Raw genomic sequence first — 19,390 nt, 5'->3', positions numbered from 1 at the left:
AACACTAAATGAGGAGAATTGCCCAGAGTTCATCTGTTCAGTTCTTGGCCTACCTTTGTATTTTCTCTTTAGTTATTAGTTTCAAGATTGACAGGATTATCCAAATTGTCAGAATGTAAAGTAGTTTTGTTTAGGAGAATTACAGAAATAACCCCCCTACCAACCACTTTAAGCTCTTTCAAAAATTATTTACGATGTGTTGTGAAACATTTGAGGGCATTTTCTGAATCGAAACAATCTATTTACACCTTCGCTTCATTGGAAAATCACAACAAAATTGCACCTGCATTTGAATTTTTTTCAACAAATCAGCTAATTCATTTTTGCACAAATGTTTGTCTAAAATATGAAACAGAATTTAGTCATTTCCTAATAGAATATTGAGTCCCAGAGGTCTGGTATGGTTTAGGTGGACAAAACAAATACTTATACATATATATTCCTTTCCCGAAATAAAGGTTTTGCAGAACTTTAAGAGTTTTAGTCTTTCAGACGTCAAATATTTTTTCATTGTTCAAACCCAGAAGTAATAAATCTCCTTTGGGATCACATCCTTAGTCTCTGCCACAAAGTCAGAGCGGCTTGGGGCTGATACGTTTTGGGCCTCCTGCCCGAAACAATGGGTGTATGAAAAATAAGACTCACTGTATCACTGTAATGTCCTAATATTGTATATATACATATAGATAAACTCCATATTGACAGTTTCCTTGACTGATAAAAATGCGTAAATTTAAACAAATGTACTAGCCTAATAGTTTTAATATATATACAGATTCAAAAACTGACCATTAAAAGAACCATTCGTTAGAGTGCACCTCCATTAGATTACTCTGTTAATATCTCGGTCACACCAATGTCCTCAGAACGATTGATGTAAATGTTCCAGGATCAATTATACACAGTCACATTTAACAAACATCAACAGTGCTCAACATCAAATATTATCCTTACCTTTGTCAAATAAAAGACAAACAATACACAATGGCGACAGGATTTTATTTACACGTGTACACTCTAGTCGATTCACCAGTAAAAAGACTGTAATGGCATTCTACTATTATGGGACAAAAGGGTTGTTACTGTTATAACTTTTTGCACTGAAGGTCTTAATTTGAATTAGTTTCAAAGGTGAAAAAAGAAGAGGGAACTGAGTTGTTAAGTAGGCCTCAACTGTGTTAAGCAAAATAAAATAAAAATGTCGTTCATGCATCCGTACGTACACATGAAGCATTTTTTTCATTGACCAAAGAACGTGGGACTTCCTCCATTTACGCAAACCAAGAAATATCAAAAAGGAAAATACTTACCTTGAAAACACCATAACAAAATTTGCATATATCAAGAAAATCAAACAAACGGGCCAAATGTCATTGCTACGTCTCATTTTCTAACTTGGTGCTAAAGTACTTTATACTTGATTCTTTAAAAAATAAAAATTTGACTGCATGTAATGACAAAACAAAGAACCGACTTTTAAAAGACACAATCTCAGATGTTTCCCAGCACCAAAAAAAATTAATCATAATTTCATTTCCCCCCACAGTTGAGTAGAATAAAATGTCCTGCCATTAAGATATTACGAATTTAAATGGGATACAGCCTCTTCACAGTTTATCTGATTTTCTTATAGGACCAAACAGTTTGGTTTATTGGACACCTATAGTTACACTTGTCACAGGTTGGGGGTGTATATGGTTTTGAAAAGGAGCATGGTGGGTAGCGGAGAGAATTCACGCTGCCGCCATTCTCTTTTAAGGGAAATAAGACTTTGGGAGGTTGTGTGAAAATGAACAGCATACTCAATGGATGTGGTTGTTTTCTTTTTCCTTACAACACAACATGCACTTGTACTAAGGTTCCTTTTGTCGTTTTGAAAGGCTGCAATAAAGTTATGCCTTTTTTGAACTGGAGCCAGAATGTGAGGATCCGGAGGACTGGCCACGGCACCTGCAATCACACAAACATCATGGGAAGAAGAACAAGGTCAGCGGGCGACTCAGTTATTGATGATTCAGTTGTGCAATCAAAAATTCCGATAAAAATAAAAAATAAAAATATATTTAACAGGGCAAAATGTGAACATATTTCTGTGAAATGTAACTCTTATAAGCGAGCCGAGAGACAATAATAATCAGTGCCAGTGTGGTATTCCGCAGAACCCAAACCTTTCGGACGAACGTGATCTAGAGCGCCTGCGTTTCCTCCCTGCAGATGAGGACCTGGAGCGGCTGCGCTTCTGTGTCCTCTCGGGTGAGGAGGAGGGCGAGCGGGACCTCTTCCGCGGAGAGGAGCCCTTTCCAGACCTGGAGCTGGATCTTTTGGAGGAATAAACCAAGCACTGAGGTCAGTAAGGTCCAGGCAAGAGCATCACCAGGATGGGCATTTATCAAGCTTCTCTGAACAAGATCACTGACGTATGCTTCGGAGAAAGAAATCGACCCTGACCGGTGTATATCTCACTGATTCAAGTAAATATTATCTTTAAACATTGACGAGATTTAGTACACCACTGCTGAGAGATGCTTGATAAAGACCCCAGAGTCTATTCAGCCTTCTGAGCCTTTGTAACTTTCAAAATGAAACAAAAGCTGCAGTACTTCAATTGTGGCCTGACTGACACCAGGAGCAGAAGCACGTCAAGTGATTGAAACCCATCATAAAAGTTTGACTCGTGACCAAAATAACAATCAGCAGATTGAAGAAGACTCCCTCTGTGTGGAGTAATCACTGTGCTGTCTGTGTTCAAACTTTAACTAGTGGACAGGAGTGTTCTGGAGCTTACAGCCCCACACAAACATACACTCTCTACAGGGAGAGAGTGCATGCCACCTCATTCACCTGGAGTGGGACCTGGAGCGAGATCCAGATCTGGAGCTGGATGAGCTTCTAGAGCCAGATCTGAAAGACAAAGACAAAATCTTTCCAATATTTTCTAAACAGAAACACAGCTACATAAGTAGATAATGTAGCAATTCACAGGCCAACTAGTTAACTTTACTTAAGTTTTTTGGACATTAACTAGTCTCACTAGAACATATTCAGATGACAAACAGTATATATCTGTGGGTTGACTGCAGTAATAGAAAGATAACAAATATGACCAAATATAACTGAAGCAGGTGAACCAATAAATAAACAACGTTGTGCTTCTTGGATCAACACTACAAATAAACAATTCCTTCCATTTTAAACCCAACACAATACATGTCATTAAAAACAACAATGCAATCTGCACATCACTCATCTAACAGCAGGGGAGGGGGGGGGGGGGGTTCAGAGGAAGGTACAACAACACGTCAGCAGAACAGGACATTCAAATGATGTTGATCAGTGAATCAGAGGGAAGATTGAACTGATACTGACATTTTGCCCGGAGTTACCCTTGACCTGTACCCTTTTACCTGGACCTCGACCGTGAACTGGAGCTGGAGGAGCGGGACGACGAGCCCGAGTGGGACGAGCCCGAGCGGCTGCTCTTTTTCTTGGCTGGCTTCTCTTCTTCATCGCTGGCGACCAGGTCGTACTTTGACAGGTCTCCGTCTTCATCATCATCATCCTGTTGACAGAAGTGTTTTTAATACAACATTCCTATTTGTTATTGTTTTGATTTGTGCTCTCGAAAATATCCAGCCTTCATTCTTACATCCAGTTTGTACTTGGACAGGTCACCCTCTTCCTCCTCGTCATCATCTTCTTCGTCCTCGTCTTCTTCACGTTTTGCAACTACTACTTTCTTTTCAACTTCTTTAGAGGAAGATGTTCCGCGAAACTTTTTCTTTTTCCGACCAAACTGCAGAAGAAAGCCCAACACTTTCCACATCAGTAAATGTTACATCTGCCACATAGGCAACGATGACTATTTGCTGGTTTTTGTATTGGAAACCAAGTGTCTCTTTTCAACAAATGCTGACTCATCAGAACAAGATTACGATATGGCTGAAGTGTCTCTATGATCAAACATTACATCTGATAGATGATTCAGCACCATTTTAATCTTACCTCGTCATATTCACCATCAGATTCCTCACGTTCAATGTATTCTACATTCTCCCTTTCATTGAACCCTCCACCATAACCTGTGAGCAGATGAGAGAAGATAAGAAGTCGGGAACTGATATTCAAAAGGAGAAAGAAACGGGCGAACAGAAAACATGTCACATTACCTGTTCTCTCCTCAAGCTTGGCATATTTAGGTGTGTTACACATGTTGCACTCTGACCGTCTCGCCCAGTTCACGTTGCCACATCTTTATGAAACAAGGTGAGGACAAAAAACACAATAAATATTTTATGTCAAAGTAAAAATGCTTAACTTGTGAAATATATGCTTACCAAGCACCCTTAGGATGTTATGTTGTTATTACTGTCTGTGTTTGTTGTTAGTTTGAATCTTAGCTTATTTGTTTGAGAGCAAAACTATACAAAAACAAAACATCAACACATTTTAAACTAGGTGGAAGGAAGTGGTATAAGTCAGGGAGGAAACCATTAAATGTCAGTGCCAATTTTTCCAGCGATGGGGCGTTTAACATTTTCACCACTGTCCCATGAAATAATTAATATATCTTGAATAAATAAATCAGAAACATTTAGGGAACGACATCTATGTGTGTGTGTGTGTGTACATTTTGGTGCAGCTTGAATTAAAGAGGACTGTTGGAAGTTGTGTGTGATTTCTGGGTGCCAGTCAAGTTATCATGAACCTCACCTGAGAACAAAAACGTCACGGACTACAAAACCAACTACACGATTTAGCTGTTAGTTTCTAATTTGTGTTTAAATGCAATGAATGTCTGAGACTCTACAACAGATATGACACCGGTGTGACGTCTCACAGGGCCTTCACTGAATGCTGCCATAAATACATACGTTTTGCATTGCCAGTCGTTTGCACTGAAGAGGCCTCTGCTCTTCTCGGCCAGGGTTTTCCCAATCTCCGTTCCACCAGCTTTCATCATCTTTGCCTCTGTGCTTTTCTCTGTTGTGACACAAAACAACGTGTGTTAGTAATGGCAGCTTTTCCTGGGGGAAGGTATTCTGAAAGACATACGGATAAAGCATAACGGACTCACCGACGCCACATCTGTTGCAGCTTGTTCTTCTGGCAAAATTCACATTGCCACACCTGCACACACACAGACGATAGGGAGCATGTTACGATATCATTCCAGCATAAAAATGGACATGTTTCAAAAAACGTACGCCAGTGGATCGGTGATGTTTTAACTATTGTACTGACGTGTCACAGCAGTAGTGAGTTGTGTGTTTGTGTGTGTGAATTGGGAGGGGGGGCTGATCTCTGGCCTCTGCAGCTGGCTTGTCCGTCAGTTGTGACGGTTTGATCGCAGATCACTCGCAACGTGATACGTCTGACTCCACGTTAAAGTTGCAGTCGTGACAACTTACCTCCTACAACAGTGAAACCAGCACCCACACCAGATCTGATCTCAGCCCACACGAGCTAACGACAGCTAGCATTGCTCTACAGAAAGTACGCGCGTCTTCGCAACTTAAATCAACCCTCAAGTGGCATGAAAACATGACGTGTGTCCCCCACTCTCTGGTGCACGGTCGATACGTGGCGTGTATCCTGCTCGTGGTGTTTCTAACGAGAAGGGAACTAAGAAATGAAGGCGACTGCTAGCCAGTGTGCTTAGCTAGCTAGCGTCAGACAAATGCTAAGAGGCCCGAGCTAGCCACCGTTAGCTTGCTAGCACGGTGGACAAATCAATTTCCACCTGATCTAAAGCACCTAGCCTGAAAATTGTTGGTTTATTCCACGCGTGAGGGGCACGTACTTTTTGTCAGGACAGATCCAGTCTCCGTCGCTGACCCGAAAGCTCTTCCCCGACATGTTGCTGTCTGTTAACATTGGAGCGCTGGATGTGTCCGTGTGAGATCCCTGTGTTCAGTCCACCTCTCTGCGCTGCTGCGTTCACGTGCTCCCCGTACCTCCGGCAACTCCCCGTTCTCTGCGCGGACATTTGGGAAAACATTGACTCTGGTGTTTACAGTGCAGAGCGAATGTGGCCAAGAGTTGTGTTGGGCATGTGCTTTTGACGCTAATAACACATTTATTACTTTGTACGTGACCTCAAACGATAAGGTTGTATAATAAAAATATATCCCTGGAGGTGTTTGAATGCAACACTGACAAAGGACGTAGCTGTTTTGTTGAGAAAAGTTCAGAAGACACATTAAGTGTTTTAATCTAAATACTTAACTGATGGTGTTACACTCACGGGTAGTAGTTTATTCAGTCAATAAAAGATGAGAATAAGTCACAATAATGCATGTATCCACTACAATGCACTATAATCTACAATAATATGTAAACAAACCTGGTCTAACACACAAGTGGGCCATGCATCAGGTATAATTCATCTGCAGTTCTTCACTTGTGATATTGACGAATGTAACTTTAAAGGTCCAGTTTGTACGATTTAGGTGAAAGGGATCCATCGACAGACATTTAATTAAAAATAATCCTAGTGATGTTTTGACGAGTGTGTTTCATCTAAATTATACAACTTTTTGTTTTATTTTCTCTAGAAGGGGCCTTTATATGGAAATAATTTATATTTACATCAGGGGGGTGCTCTCTATGAAGGCTGCCATGTTTCTTGTGGTAGCCAAGACTGTATTAACTAAACACCCTTTGAGATTTTATAAAAACCGAAGGTTACCACAGGTTCTCTTTCATGTTTGGAAGAGGAAGGTGATGTGAGGGGTGTTCTGCTGCAACATGCATCTTCACCAATTTATGTCACTATATTCTACACACTGCAACTTTAAAGGTTCAATGTGTTGTATTGAGTGACATCTAGTGGTGAAGTTACATGGGCCTGGAGAATATCATTGTTTTGATATTGTATTTCAAAACAATATCAAAATATCGTTTTAATTTTGTATTTCACTCACTAAACTGAGGCATAAGTACATGTTGATATGAGACATTTCATAATTTGTTGAGTTAATATTTACATGTCTCAATTGTGATGTTTGTATTGTGGTGGACTAAACAGAACAAGACATCGTGCTGAGTTAGCTGAATTAATCTTTCACTTTATGTTAGATTTGGATATTTTTGTTTTTATTATATTCTATATATATTTGATAAATACTTTAGGGAACACAATTAATCATTTTTGAGGGGAAATTACAAATGTAAGGTGATTGTAATGTTAGTTATATTTAGAAATGAGTTCCACTTGAAAGCAACAGTTTTTAAGCATATGATAATGTTTTGAAAGTCATTCATTTGCTATCATTCCCGTGGTTTAAACTGTGTGTTTCCCTATATATTGAATACAATGTTCGGCAGTTTGTAAAAACGGGTAATGTGGCCTGAAGATGTATGTATAATGTTGTGGTTTAAAAAGAGAAGCTGCCTTAGTATTTGTTGATTTAAACAATCAAAACTATAACTTGAAATACTATAATATGAAAGATATCGAGGTAGAGACAGTGGATGTCTGGGAAACATTCTAGCTCCAGATCCATTAACCCGCAAGGTCTCCTCTTAATAAATTACGACTCATAATTTAATCGTCTGAAATAAATCCTCAACTGATCCTGCTTGTGCCATCTTCTCACAATGTCAGCTGTGGCCACTAGATGGCAGATGGAGTTAACGTTTAACACCCCCCATGTTCACAGACCCTACTGTTTTATTTTGGTCCTTGTCCTCTGATCGCAGCCTCACAATCATTCTGCTTGTTCCTCCTGATCAGGGCTGTGTGAGGCTGAAGTGTAGGAAAACAGACGGGGTGTGTGCTCACACGTGCTTCTCTGCATTTCACACGAAGGATGTGCTATATTGTTTATCAATGCAGTCCTTTGAATAATAATCTATCAACTTAATGCAGGAGTAAACATTATTAAATATAGATTCACATTAATTAGTTTAGCAGATTGTGCTCTTCAGTCTATGTCTCAAAGAAACATCTTAGACACTGTTACTGTGTATTTGCAATGTGTATCAATATTTATGGTTGAATACAACAGTTTTTGGTTTTGCTTCATGGCACAAAAATGACACACAAAAACCAATTGAGAGTAAAAATGTTGATTCTTACAGGTCCTGCAAAATGTCATTGATGTATGTGGTAGGTGTTAGTAAAGTGATACTTGTTCAACTCTAGAAAGATTTTGGCAATATTAATACACATATCTGGACACCCTGCTATAGTTATAAACATGTACAATACTCTTGTGCTTAAATTGAAGTGTTGGTGAAATATCCACTGTTGGATGTGTCTGCCTGTAGCATAAATATCAGTAATGCACCAATCTCTCAAGAAACAGCTTAAAGTAATCATGAAGTAGCTATAATTATAATAACTTTAAATGACGAATGTACAATAACCATATATTAATAAATAAAAAATCCACAATAAACTAACTAACTAACACAAATGCCAAAAGGGAGGAAGTCCCCTCGTGATTCTCCAGAGGTCTGTGCTGAAATAATATGAGAAACATGATCGCAATTTACAAACCACTGTTTATAAGTTATGGGAAAAAAGCTTGACCTATTTCAAGTTCAGATCCGTTTCATTACTTGGGTCCTTGACATCTCACAGGATCCAATCAGTAAATATCATCAACAGTTTTTCCTGAGGAACTATCGATCAAATCTGACTCAGTTCAATAACAGAGTCAGTGTGACACAAAACAATAATGCAACATGAGAAAATGTCTCCACTCTAAGTATCTGGGCAGCAAACATGCAGGACGTGCACCCTGCAGTGTGTTTTAAGTAAACACCATTAATGAAGAAGAAGGAGCAAAGGTGCAGTTATTCCTCCTGCATTTAAACTTAACAACTGCTGCACTTAAGTAGACGCTCGAGCTTATGCTGCTCCAGAATTGCCCTTGTCCACCCAATCTGCTGCCAGGTCAAAGTCAGGGACCCTTGGAGGTCCCTGTCACAGCTGGTCCGTGACCCCGGGGCCACACCAGCAGCCATTTTAGTGTTTCAACTGGACTCATTTACTTCGGTTTCCCTTGCTCTCTGTTCCTGTTTTGTGACGGCGCTGAAGTGACATTGCCGAGGCTTGTTCCTCACGTCTCGGACGAGATGGGTTCTATTTAATTGAGTAGACTGGAGATAGACTGAACAAGATCATTTTTAATCGTACATCGCTTTAATCACCGTGTATCTGTTAGAGAGGCATGTACTTGATTTATGAGCTGCACGCAAGGTTTATTAGGACGAAGGGCCGGCAAAGATGTGGTATCAGAGGCGAGAGAGGGACATTTTTATGATCCTGACTCCCTCCGTTTAAAGGAAACGACTCTTGGACTCGTCAGTATAATATAGAATATTATTCTCAGAGGGCAGAAGTTTGACACTGCATCAAAACAGCGGCCTCTACCCACAACGTTTGTGATTTGTTGATGATAAGGAATCCTCTCTGTTCTGTTGGAGTTCTGTCTACTTCATCAAAGTCATATTACATGAAGGAAGCCTCTCTTCTCACAGACAGCGTGGGGACCCTCTCGACTCGTGGGTTTCAGCTGAGGGTATATGCTCTCCGCTCGCTTTCAGCGGCGCACAGGAGAGAACGAGAGGAGATATGAAGTAAATAAAGCTATGAATAACTGATAGGGAGACATTACCAGTGCCGTTGCATGTTTGTTTGCAGCACAGAGTTGCATGAAAGATTCAGAGAGGAGTCAAGGCAATTAAATAACACTTAGGTAAACAACCTCCAATTACATTAAAGTGGCTTTACTGGCAGTAATGCTCTCTTAACTTTACTGTGTCCCTTTCTGGCCGATGTACAAGCCGCCATCTGATTAGGTCCTGGGTCAATAAAACTACTCGCAGAGATTTTTCATGGGTTCCAATGAGGCCTTGGCGAGGCCGCCGCTGTTTTCTAGCCCAGTGGGTGGTCACGGATGAGGGCTCGTGCACAGCGGAGTCTCTGACAGGGAAAGGCAGCCATGTATGTGGGCTTGGGAAAAAACCTGCTGCAAGCCACCAGAGCCTTCCAATGCTGACAGATGGCAGGGAGCTGTTCCCGTGAAAAGAGGAACAGGGTGAGGGCGAAAGGGTCGGAGGCATGGTGGACGCTGGCACGCTCCACCCACTGCTCTTATCTCGGTGTCATGATTCAGCATTAATCGAGGGAGCAACGTGACTTTCCCCTCGCGCCAAACAAAAGTCAACTCCAGGGCTGTTAGATGAATGTGACCGCACCTTCGTCAGAGGAGAGTGGAGCGGCGTCAGAGAGGTGGCCCTGTGTTCACACCTCAGAGGCGATAGGTGAAGTGTGAGGTGCCGGGCAAACCCCATCAAAAATATATAACGCAGTCTAGTGGACAGTGAAACAAACAGCTGGAGCAGGGAGACTGGGCGCTGCATTGTGCTGTATCCTCTGTTCCTTATCACTAAAGCACATTCAATTTTTTTGTCTGCCTTTTGCTATCCACTCTCACTAGAAAGCATGCTACATTTTGCAATATTTGAAAGTGATAATTCTACTGTTTGGCGGTAATAAAATGCAAGATGGAGCAAGTTCTACTAGATCATCAGTTCTGGTTTTGTAAGTGTATTGAAGCAGTTTCCAAACCTGAGCTTATTGCAATTTATGTTAATGCACCAGGGCAGCGTGGTGGTCTTTCTGTGTGGAGTTTGCATGTTCTCCTCTCGTCTGTATGAGGTGTCTCCCGCTACTCAGGCTTCCTCCAATAGTCCGGAGACATTATAGGTTCGAAAAGTGAATTAGATGATGAATGTGAGTGTGAAGGGTTGTTTGTCTCTTTGTTTACCTGGCGACCTTTTCAGGCTGTACCCCGCCTCTTGCCCAATGTCAGCTGGGATTGGCTCCAGCTCCCCCTGCCACCATTAAGCAGTGTGGATAATGGATGGATATTAATACACTTTTATCCATTTTCCAGGAACTACAGGGACGAATCAGTTGTTAACGTTTTCATCGACATTTATTTTTCTTATGTAGGCGTACATACAAATTACAAGACAGACAACATCATCATTTGGTGGCAGGATGCAGTGTGTGTCAGGGAAGAGCTCTATAAGTTTTGGTGCAGATCCAGGAATTCACTGTTTTTATACTGTGAGATAGTGTGTTTGACATTTCCCAGGAATTAATTCATAGATCTTGGCACAATAAGGGGACTGATCTGTATGAGAGCGTACACCTTGATGCAGCTTTTTTGAATTTAAGGGGATTGATGCCTTGATGTAGGTGTGCATTCAACTTGCTCCATTCTAGTTCTTTTTTAAGTCGGGTAAAAATCCTCTGGAGAAAATAGCTATTTCAAAACCATGTTCCTGTAACAGAAGCCTGTTTTCGACAACCATCATACCTCGGGCTTGCAGGTGATCTGGAGCTGTCCTGGCTGACAATACCGATGTGTCAAGTTCGGCAGATCTTGACAGGCCAGAGAATTGGAGGAGTGATGTTAGCACTGGGTCTGAGACCGGACGATTGTTCCTAAAAATAGAATCAGGGAATTTCACAGATAAAGTGTTCACGGGGCGAGAGGTGATCTCGCTTGATGATGCCCACAGTGTGTCAGTGCAAAAATGCAATATCCAAACCCCTGCTTCCATTAAGGCGAGGCCAGGAGGACAATCTTCCAATGTCATTTCTCTGCTGGTTTTGTCAGCTCTGTTGAGGACACTCTTGTTTAATTGCTGTGCATCACTTTTGGGGACCACTCTGAAAAGGAGAGAAATCAATGTCCTTCATGCTCCAACTCCAGGCAGAAGAAAGTAAGTATCACTCTCTCCCTGCTCCACTTTGTGTCTCTGAGCAAAGTGTTGACAGAAACCAAACACCACTTGCAATATTTTAAACAGTGTACTAGAGAGTAATTAGTAATATTTAAGCCGAAGCTGTTTATTTGATAGAAATAGACGGACCAGCCTTTGATCAATTATGAAACATAATTCATTAAACACTCTTTACAATTTGATATTGCTTGTCTGATGATATTTCAAACACAACAAGGCGCTCTGTCTTTTGGATGTTGTTTATTCTTGAGGCGGAGGAGAGAGAAAGGTAGAGTGAGGGGGGAAAGTGACAGATGGACGGAGAAAGCGAAGAGGAGACGGGTTCACAGTAAACAATAGACTCTAATTAAGTGACCTGACTTCAATCTGAGGCATTTTGTCTGGAAAATTGTTTTTGTGATTTGACGCGATTCAACCATGTATTTGATCCTGCAATTCTCCTCCAGTTACCTCTAACCTCCCCCCACACAATGATCGGTTATTCACTCCAAGTTTCCCGTTGCCACCTCGCCGCTGGGCTGACAGCTACCGAGGAGTTAATCTGATTTCCATGTAACAATGGCTAATTCAGGAAAATAGGAAGCAGCTTCGGCGCAGCTTCAGCCGATGCGTCATCTGGCTCTGCTGCTGGCAGTGACACAGTCCTGGCAGTGGGGTGATTAATGTGATAGGTGGAATTTGTCTCGTTATGTTGACACCGGCTAATAAATGCCTTGTAAACAGCCAGTCGCAGCTGTTAATGCATCATCATAATCCAGGATTAGGAGGTGCCAGGCATGGCCAATAAAAGCAATTAGGCACTGACAAAATTAATTCGCCCATACTCTGACTTTCCTGCGCCCTGACCGTTCACAGGGAAACTGAGAGCGTCTCGCGTGATTCCTCACAGGGTCGCCGGGGGATAAGCACGGCGAGAAACTCCTCATTAAATGAAAAATATCCAATTCAAATTGTGCTAACTACAATGCGTCACTTGTGGGAATATCAACTGCAAGTTAGATTGAAAAGAGAACAGCTATCCTGCTTTTTGTCTCCGATCTGGAATCTTGACATTTTCAGCTTGGTGGGGAAAATATCAAAAGCAGACTCAGCGGGTAAAGCTCCTTTTCTGCTGGTCAAAAAAAGCCATTAATATCTCTCTATTGTGTGCAATGGGAATGGATACAATTTGCATTCACTCTAGGGTCAAATAATAGGGAAATTGGTCTTTATCGGCTCTGGCTCGGATCTGCAGTGATGGAAACAAGACACACAGGGTGAATGCGCAAAAGGTGACTGAGCACCTCTGTTCTCTGAGCGTTTGTGGCGTCAAACATGGCGCACAAGCGAAGAAAAGCAAACTCCTCTACTGGCAACGTGAAAAGTGTCAATTACCTGCGTTTAAAAAACATTCATAAACCTGCTAATTTTGGTGTTAAAGTGTGGAAATGTCACACTCAGATGAAACCCATCATGCAAGTCCAGTACTTCATTTTTACATCCCGATCTCCCCCGGAGGAAAGACAAGACAGGTGACTTTTAAATGTGACTGGTCGTTAGGGAGGTCACCTGGACAGCCATTACCTTCCTGTCACTCATCTCTGTCACGCCTCATTGGGAAAAGTTGGGATTTTACTCACCCGGCTTATTTTTAGCAGCTGCGACTTTGGTCGGATGTTTTTCCAAAGATTTTTTAAAAGGCCCCACTCCCCCTGTGCCCACTCAGCCCGTCCTATTAGCAGAGTGATGGTCAATTGAGATGATCAATTTGCATAATGGAGCATTAAATTGTGCCCATCACAGGCTCCTCTCAGCAGCTTGCTCCCATGGAGGGCTCACTGAAAATGGCAATTGCTCTTGAAGGGGTGACATGTATCTTGCTTGCTGGAGTATCCTTTCACCAGGCTGGCTGAAGCATTTGCCCGGTTAATGCGGCGCCAGTCACTGAATAATGTAGGCTCTTATTCATGAGTAATCTGTCGCGGCATGGAGATGTGCGTGCTACAGGAGGAACAAGACGAATGAGAGAGAATGTAAAAAATTAAAGGAGAGTCAGAGATTTTTCATCCACTTCTTCTATTGCATTACCTTATTCCCTTCAGAAAAAAATCCCATTTTGATATCACTCTTGAACAAAAATAAATGAATAACTGCGGCATTTTCTTCAAAGTGACAAAAATACTTCCACACCCCATCGTCATCCATTCCCATTATCTTCACACTGTTGTTAATCGCAGCGCTCCTCCTCACAGGGACCAGTGGTCTTCACTTGGACACTGAGCACATCATTTTGATTAACACCCACCAAGGAAATCTAAGACCGCTATCTTACGCAGATTAGTCGAGCTTTTTAGAAGTATGTCAACGCCTGAGGAACTGTGACAAATTGCATCCAAGGAGCTGCTTGGATCTGAGGCCGGCGGGCAGTGATTGATGTGTGTGCCGTGTGAGTGGCAGGGAGGAATGAGATAAAGCCGTCGCACACTTCCTCTTCCACGAGCTGCCTTTGTCTGAGGGGTTTTCTCGAGGGAGGGCGCTGTCCAGAGAACAATATGGAGGGAGCTCCTTTGATGTGCCGCTTTTGTTTTTCTGGCCACTTTTTAAGAGTCCGTTTGGCATGGTGAGATTTGGCGGCTGGCGGCTAGTGCAACCCTGATGAAATCAGATGTTTGTGCAGCCTCGAACACATTTCAGACAATGTTACAGTTATTCTAAATAAAATACACTTTTCCCTACACATTCTTTTTCATTACAACCTCTCTCTGTGGACAGAGCACCGGGCATACTTGTGATTTGCACATGTTGTGAATAATGACAGAAAAACTTGAATTCCCATGAGTGAGAGCTACCTTGTCCTGCCACAAGCGGCCTGCTGGGCTGCTGGCAGCCTATCAGCTGCAGCCTGACAGGTAATTGACATTAAAGAACTCAGGGATGCTGAGGTAGTTGTGAGGCGATGGTCTGATATGTTGCTATGAAGCTTTTGTCACATCGTTATTGGATGAAAAGGGTGTGTGAAGTGTAATTTGGCAGTTTGTCTGTTGGAGGTTTGTGTTCTCACACGAACCAACCAAGGGCAGTTTAATTAAAAAATATTAACAAATAAATTGCTCTCCAGAGTGACACATTGAGACTTAGTTCCACCTTTGACTGACACAGTGCGACTGAGAGGGAAACAATGTGAACAGAATTATATTTTAGAAGGTAGAAGCAGATGACAGCAGCACACGTTTGCTTGATTGGATGTGTCACCCTGTATTTTAAATTTTAAATGATGAAAAGAAATCCCATGAGTTCAGGAAACATGGATTTGTATGCCTGTACATGTGCATGCTCTGGCATGTGTTTGTTTGGACTGTAGGTGTTTGTGCAAATGTGGCTCCCTTCGAATCTGCCCATATGCGTCTCTGTGGGGGAGCAGGCAGGCCAGTGTGGATCTGTCGTGTACGAGTCTGTGTTTAGAGCAGCCTGGTTGGTGGGGGGATTAATTGGTGAGACTCTGCATGCATGAGTACGATCTAATTTACCTCCATCAGCTGATACACAATAGTAAAGGTTCCTGATTGGGCAGTGATGAAACGCATCTGAAGGTCTCATTCCCATTCAGTGTCTGGTCTGGTTAGTACAAGTGCAACCTGGCGCCTCTACTCAAGGCTGTCACTGAACCCAGAGTGAAAACATCCTGCTATCTGACTGGAATCTAACACTTTATTCATTCCATTTTAAATGTCACGGCCGAAAGACAACAAGGCTGAGTATTTGCTCCTCGACGCTCCAGATCCATGCCATTAGCATAAATGGAGAATCAATTATTTCAGCCCTGATGGAGCTGATTATGCAGAGACAATAAAGGCAGAAGGAAGGAGTCATAATTACAAGATGACCTATGTCGCCTTTCCAGCATCACCAGTGTGCCAGCACCGCGCTGGTATTTCATGGGTGAGCCGGTAATTACCTGCTAAGAACCGGTGGAAAGCAGAGAAGCACATTTTGCACTTCTCTTTGAATGCAGCACACTTGCACTGAAACACGGATGAACTCTGTAATTGCCACAACCATGGCCCTGCACCAACTCACATTCCCACTCTCAACACACATGGGAGAGCAGGGAACTCATCAGATGCAAGCACAGCTAAAAAATGTTGACTCTTCATTTTTGCATTAGACGTCAAGATTTGAACGGTGTGTCGGAGTCGTCGTGCTGCGCTGCCCATCTGATGATAAAATCCAGAGCGGCGCTCGGCGGGCTGAGGCATACAATTCAAATGACTCTATCTCCTGAGGCAGAGGTGCTGTGATGTGCCAGCCACTCAGCAGCACAGCCCACAACCAGCTACTGCACCGAAGTGGAGCTTACCACCTCCATGTCGGGGCTGTCAGAATGAGAGGGGGGGAGGGTAACAGCGAGGCAGATATAGAGTGAGTGAGGGCGATATGTGTGTGAAAGAGAAGGAGGAGGATGGGGAGGGTGAGTGGGGAAGCAGCTGCAACGAGGTTTACCTCCAGTGTAGCTGCTGAAGAAAAAAAAAAAAAACGCTCATAAAATCTAATCTTTGCTGGATGCCAGCGGGAATGTCAGAGATAATATCAAGAGCCACAAATGACTATATGCTAAATCTGAATCGTGCCTCCATCTTTTATACTGATCCGGACCAGAAGCACCCTCTGAGCAATTAACCCCTTTTTCTAAAGTTAGCCTCCAGCCCCCCCCCCCCCCCCCCTCCACACACGTTTGAATCAGTGATTTCTAACAAGATGGGACTTTCAAGCAGAATCAGACAGTTTGGTTGGAGTTGCACGGCCCGCAGGAGTCACAGCAACAACAACACAGGGTAGCCCACCGAGCTACGACTGAGTGATATTAGCAAGATGTTATGAATTATTTACATCGCAGGAAACACAGCATCCTCTGGTGAGGACGACTTTAAAGGCTCTCCTCTTCCTGCTCTCGTAATAACGTTGGCTACATTAGCGCGAGCGAGCAACGTGTGTATCAGTCAGAGCAGGAATCAGTGTGAGATCAGACACCACTTCATCATCTCTACTCTGCCGTCCCACAGCTTGCTTTGAAGTGCCTGGCTGCGGAGAATAATGAGGATGCAAGGTCATTTGGGATGACTTGGGCACCAGCCCACACACACACACACACACAGACACACACACACACACACACAAACCCGTGCACACACAGAAAACACCTCTGATATCGTCACAGAAAATCCAGAGAAAAATAGCTTGAAGAGGAAGCAGCAGAAGTAAGCCCGACGGAGAAGTGAGTGTCTTGTGGCGGAAGAGAAAAAGAGAGTAAGATATGATGTAGAGATAGTTTCAGAGAACAGGTAGAGTCAGAGGAAATGTGCTCTACTGTAACTGGTATTTGTCAAAGTCACGCTCGGAGATACTAGAAATACATGAAAACATAGTGATCTAAGAGCTTAGCAACCGTTAGTGACTCTTAAAAGGCGGGTTGACGCTTTAAGAACAAATTGGGTTGCAGTGTAACTGCATCAATGTTGGTGGAGCGAATAAATAACATCTTTTAGGACGGAGACAGAGTGAATTCTTCTGTATTTTCACCTTGTGTAAGGCAACGGGTGTAGGTTGTGCAGAAATAAAGGTGGCATGCTTGTTTTCTTGATGGACACAGGGATAAATATGGCCTAATGGTGCATAGTCCAATTATTCGAAACTGAATTCTCTTGTCCAAGCCCCCGAAATTCTCAGCAAATCACGCTGCATTGCTGCCACCTTTAGAGACAGCTGGGCACAATTGTGTCTGGCAGATGTCAAGGCGTCCTGGCAGAGCAACACAAATCGGGGACAGCGGGACTCAAGCAACAGACGGGACTCTTTTAAGTCCGTGCCACCACAAGAGGACAGTGTTGATGTGTCAGCACAGAGAGCCACTTTGTTTATTAATACTGATGTCCCCACCTTTTGTGGAGCTTCAGTCATACTTGACTTAAACATGACACGTTTAAGATGAAAAGGTAAGTGGGAATATGTTTTCGTCATGATTGGTAAATTGGGTTATTAAGTAGTTGAGAGGCCTCTTATTTCACAGTCTATCAGAGGGTGAGGGGTGTGTGTGTGGAATATAGTGAGGGGCTATATGGCCAGCTATTTCACTCTCTAATAACCTCTGTTGAAATGAGAGTTTTGGGGATTGAGATAACAGCCGATTATCGCTCTGTGTTATTGTGATAAGCGTGCGAAGAAAACTACACAGAGACACAGGCCATAGCCAATTATGAATATGAAAACCTATTCATTGAGTCAAACCCTATTATTTTCAGACTTTAACAGGCTGACACAATAGATAGCCGATCCTCTGCTGTTTCCCAGATGACTCCCTGTCATGGTGATACAGAAACAGGTTCAGTTGACGTCCGTGGGTGGTGAATCATAAATATGGATGTCTAATCACTCAGGAAACTCTATTAGGCTCCCATTCCCATAAACATCCAGTCATATTCACACTCAATCATGCTCAGTGAATGTCCATGAGGGTATATACATAGAGAGATCTCTCTCTCTCTCTCTCTCTCTCTCTCTCTCTCTCTCTCTCTCTCTCTCTCTCTCTCTCTCTCTCTCTCTCTCTCTCTCTCTCTCTCTCTCTCTATTTTACAGTGCACATTTATGTTTCCGACACGCATTTATTTGATATTTGTGGATGAGGTTTATTATCAATAAGAAAATTGAAATACAGTTATTTCTCCCTATATTTCTCAGTTACATTGATACAGAAACGAGTTTGTGTTTTTGAGTGTGAATAATCACCAGTGTGGACGCCTGTGCCCCACTTACATGCTATATATTCACTTCATGCAGAAGCGTGGAAAAAGTTCTAGGCTCACAAGACATATCCATCATGTAATACCATGAGGTAGGTGTCGGATCGGCCCAAAATTAACTCTGCAGCACGACAAAGAACGTGAACCCAGACACACACTCCCTGCGTCATAAACAACTAAACAAGAGGAGCAAGTATCTGTGAAGCAGATGGTGAGGTCCCCACAGAGCCCGGATCTCAACATCAGGGAGTCAGTCTGTGAAGAGACAGAAGAACCTGAGGAAGAACAACTGCAGCAGATTCTCCAACAAGCTTAGTGGCTCCCTGACTCCATTCTTGCATTGTATTGTGGAAAGATTATGCATATTAACAGCTAAATCCCAATATGAGCATTTTCGGTTTGCATGCAGATTTGTGCAAACGTGTATAGAAACGGTGGTCTCATATTTTTCATAAAAAATTCGAATAAATGTAGAACATACAAATGAGAGCCAATTTCTACTTCCTTTCGCTTCCATTTTAAACAGATAGAGATTTGACTCTATCCGACCTCTACAGCTTTATTATGACAACACTTTGGTTTTCCAACCAGCCTCAGTAAGACACTGTGCTCTCCCTAAATCAACATCCACTCACATGAATCATCTTGAGATGAAATGTAAGGACTGAACAGATATCTGCCACCATCTCCACTGAGGTAGGACGTCTTCCAGTGCTGCTCTCTAACCTCTGCATAATGTCTCCAATCCACTTTCCACCGGAGCTTCCAGATACTTTTCTCTTCATCACAGAGCACGTTCCCAAGAATGCATGATGACCCAGAGTGAGTCCTCAGCATGGAGAATGTGT

The 19,390-nt window shown here is 42.6% G+C and overlaps 1 protein-coding gene across 1 annotated transcript; it reads right to left on the bottom strand.

Annotated features, from left to right (window-relative positions):
* Positions 1–980: 980 nt before the first annotated feature.
* On the bottom strand, positions 981–5,957 carry zranb2 (zinc finger, RAN-binding domain containing 2). The gene is made up of 10 exons (XM_053431061.1): positions 5,801–5,957; positions 5,075–5,127; positions 4,872–4,980; positions 4,167–4,249; positions 4,003–4,079; positions 3,647–3,793; positions 3,405–3,559; positions 2,842–2,901; positions 2,169–2,318; positions 981–1,950 (listed from the first exon to the last, which is right to left on the bottom strand). Exons 1-10 carry the CDS (start codon positions 5,872–5,874, stop codon positions 1,893–1,895), a joined length of 966 nt encoding a protein of 321 aa, XP_053287036.1. The 5' UTR covers positions 5,875–5,957; the 3' UTR covers positions 981–1,892.
* Between the last annotated feature and the right edge of the window lie 13,433 nt (positions 5,958–19,390).

The sequence above is a fragment of the Pleuronectes platessa genome, chromosome 9 (genome assembly GCF_947347685.1).
Source record: "Pleuronectes platessa chromosome 9, fPlePla1.1, whole genome shotgun sequence".
NCBI classification, from domain to species: Eukaryota; Metazoa; Chordata; class Actinopteri; order Pleuronectiformes; family Pleuronectidae; genus Pleuronectes; species Pleuronectes platessa.
The sequence above is the reverse complement of the archived record's forward strand: the minus strand, read 5'-3'. Positions and strand labels throughout refer to the sequence as shown.

Bases quoted from the DNA above. Each gene is read 5' to 3' on its own strand.
- zranb2 (XM_053431061.1), bottom strand. From the start codon at position 5,874: ATGTTAACAGACAGCAACATGTCGGGGAAGAGCTTTCGGGTCAGCGAC. The intron at 4,250-4,871 runs GTATGTATTTAT...TGTTTCATAAAG, and splicing joins AACGACTGGCAATGCAAAAC to ATGTGGCAACGTGAACTGGG. The intron at 3,794-4,002 runs GTAAGATTAAAA...TTTCTTCTGCAG, and splicing joins CTGATGGTGAATATGACGAG to TTTGGTCGGAAAAAGAAAAA.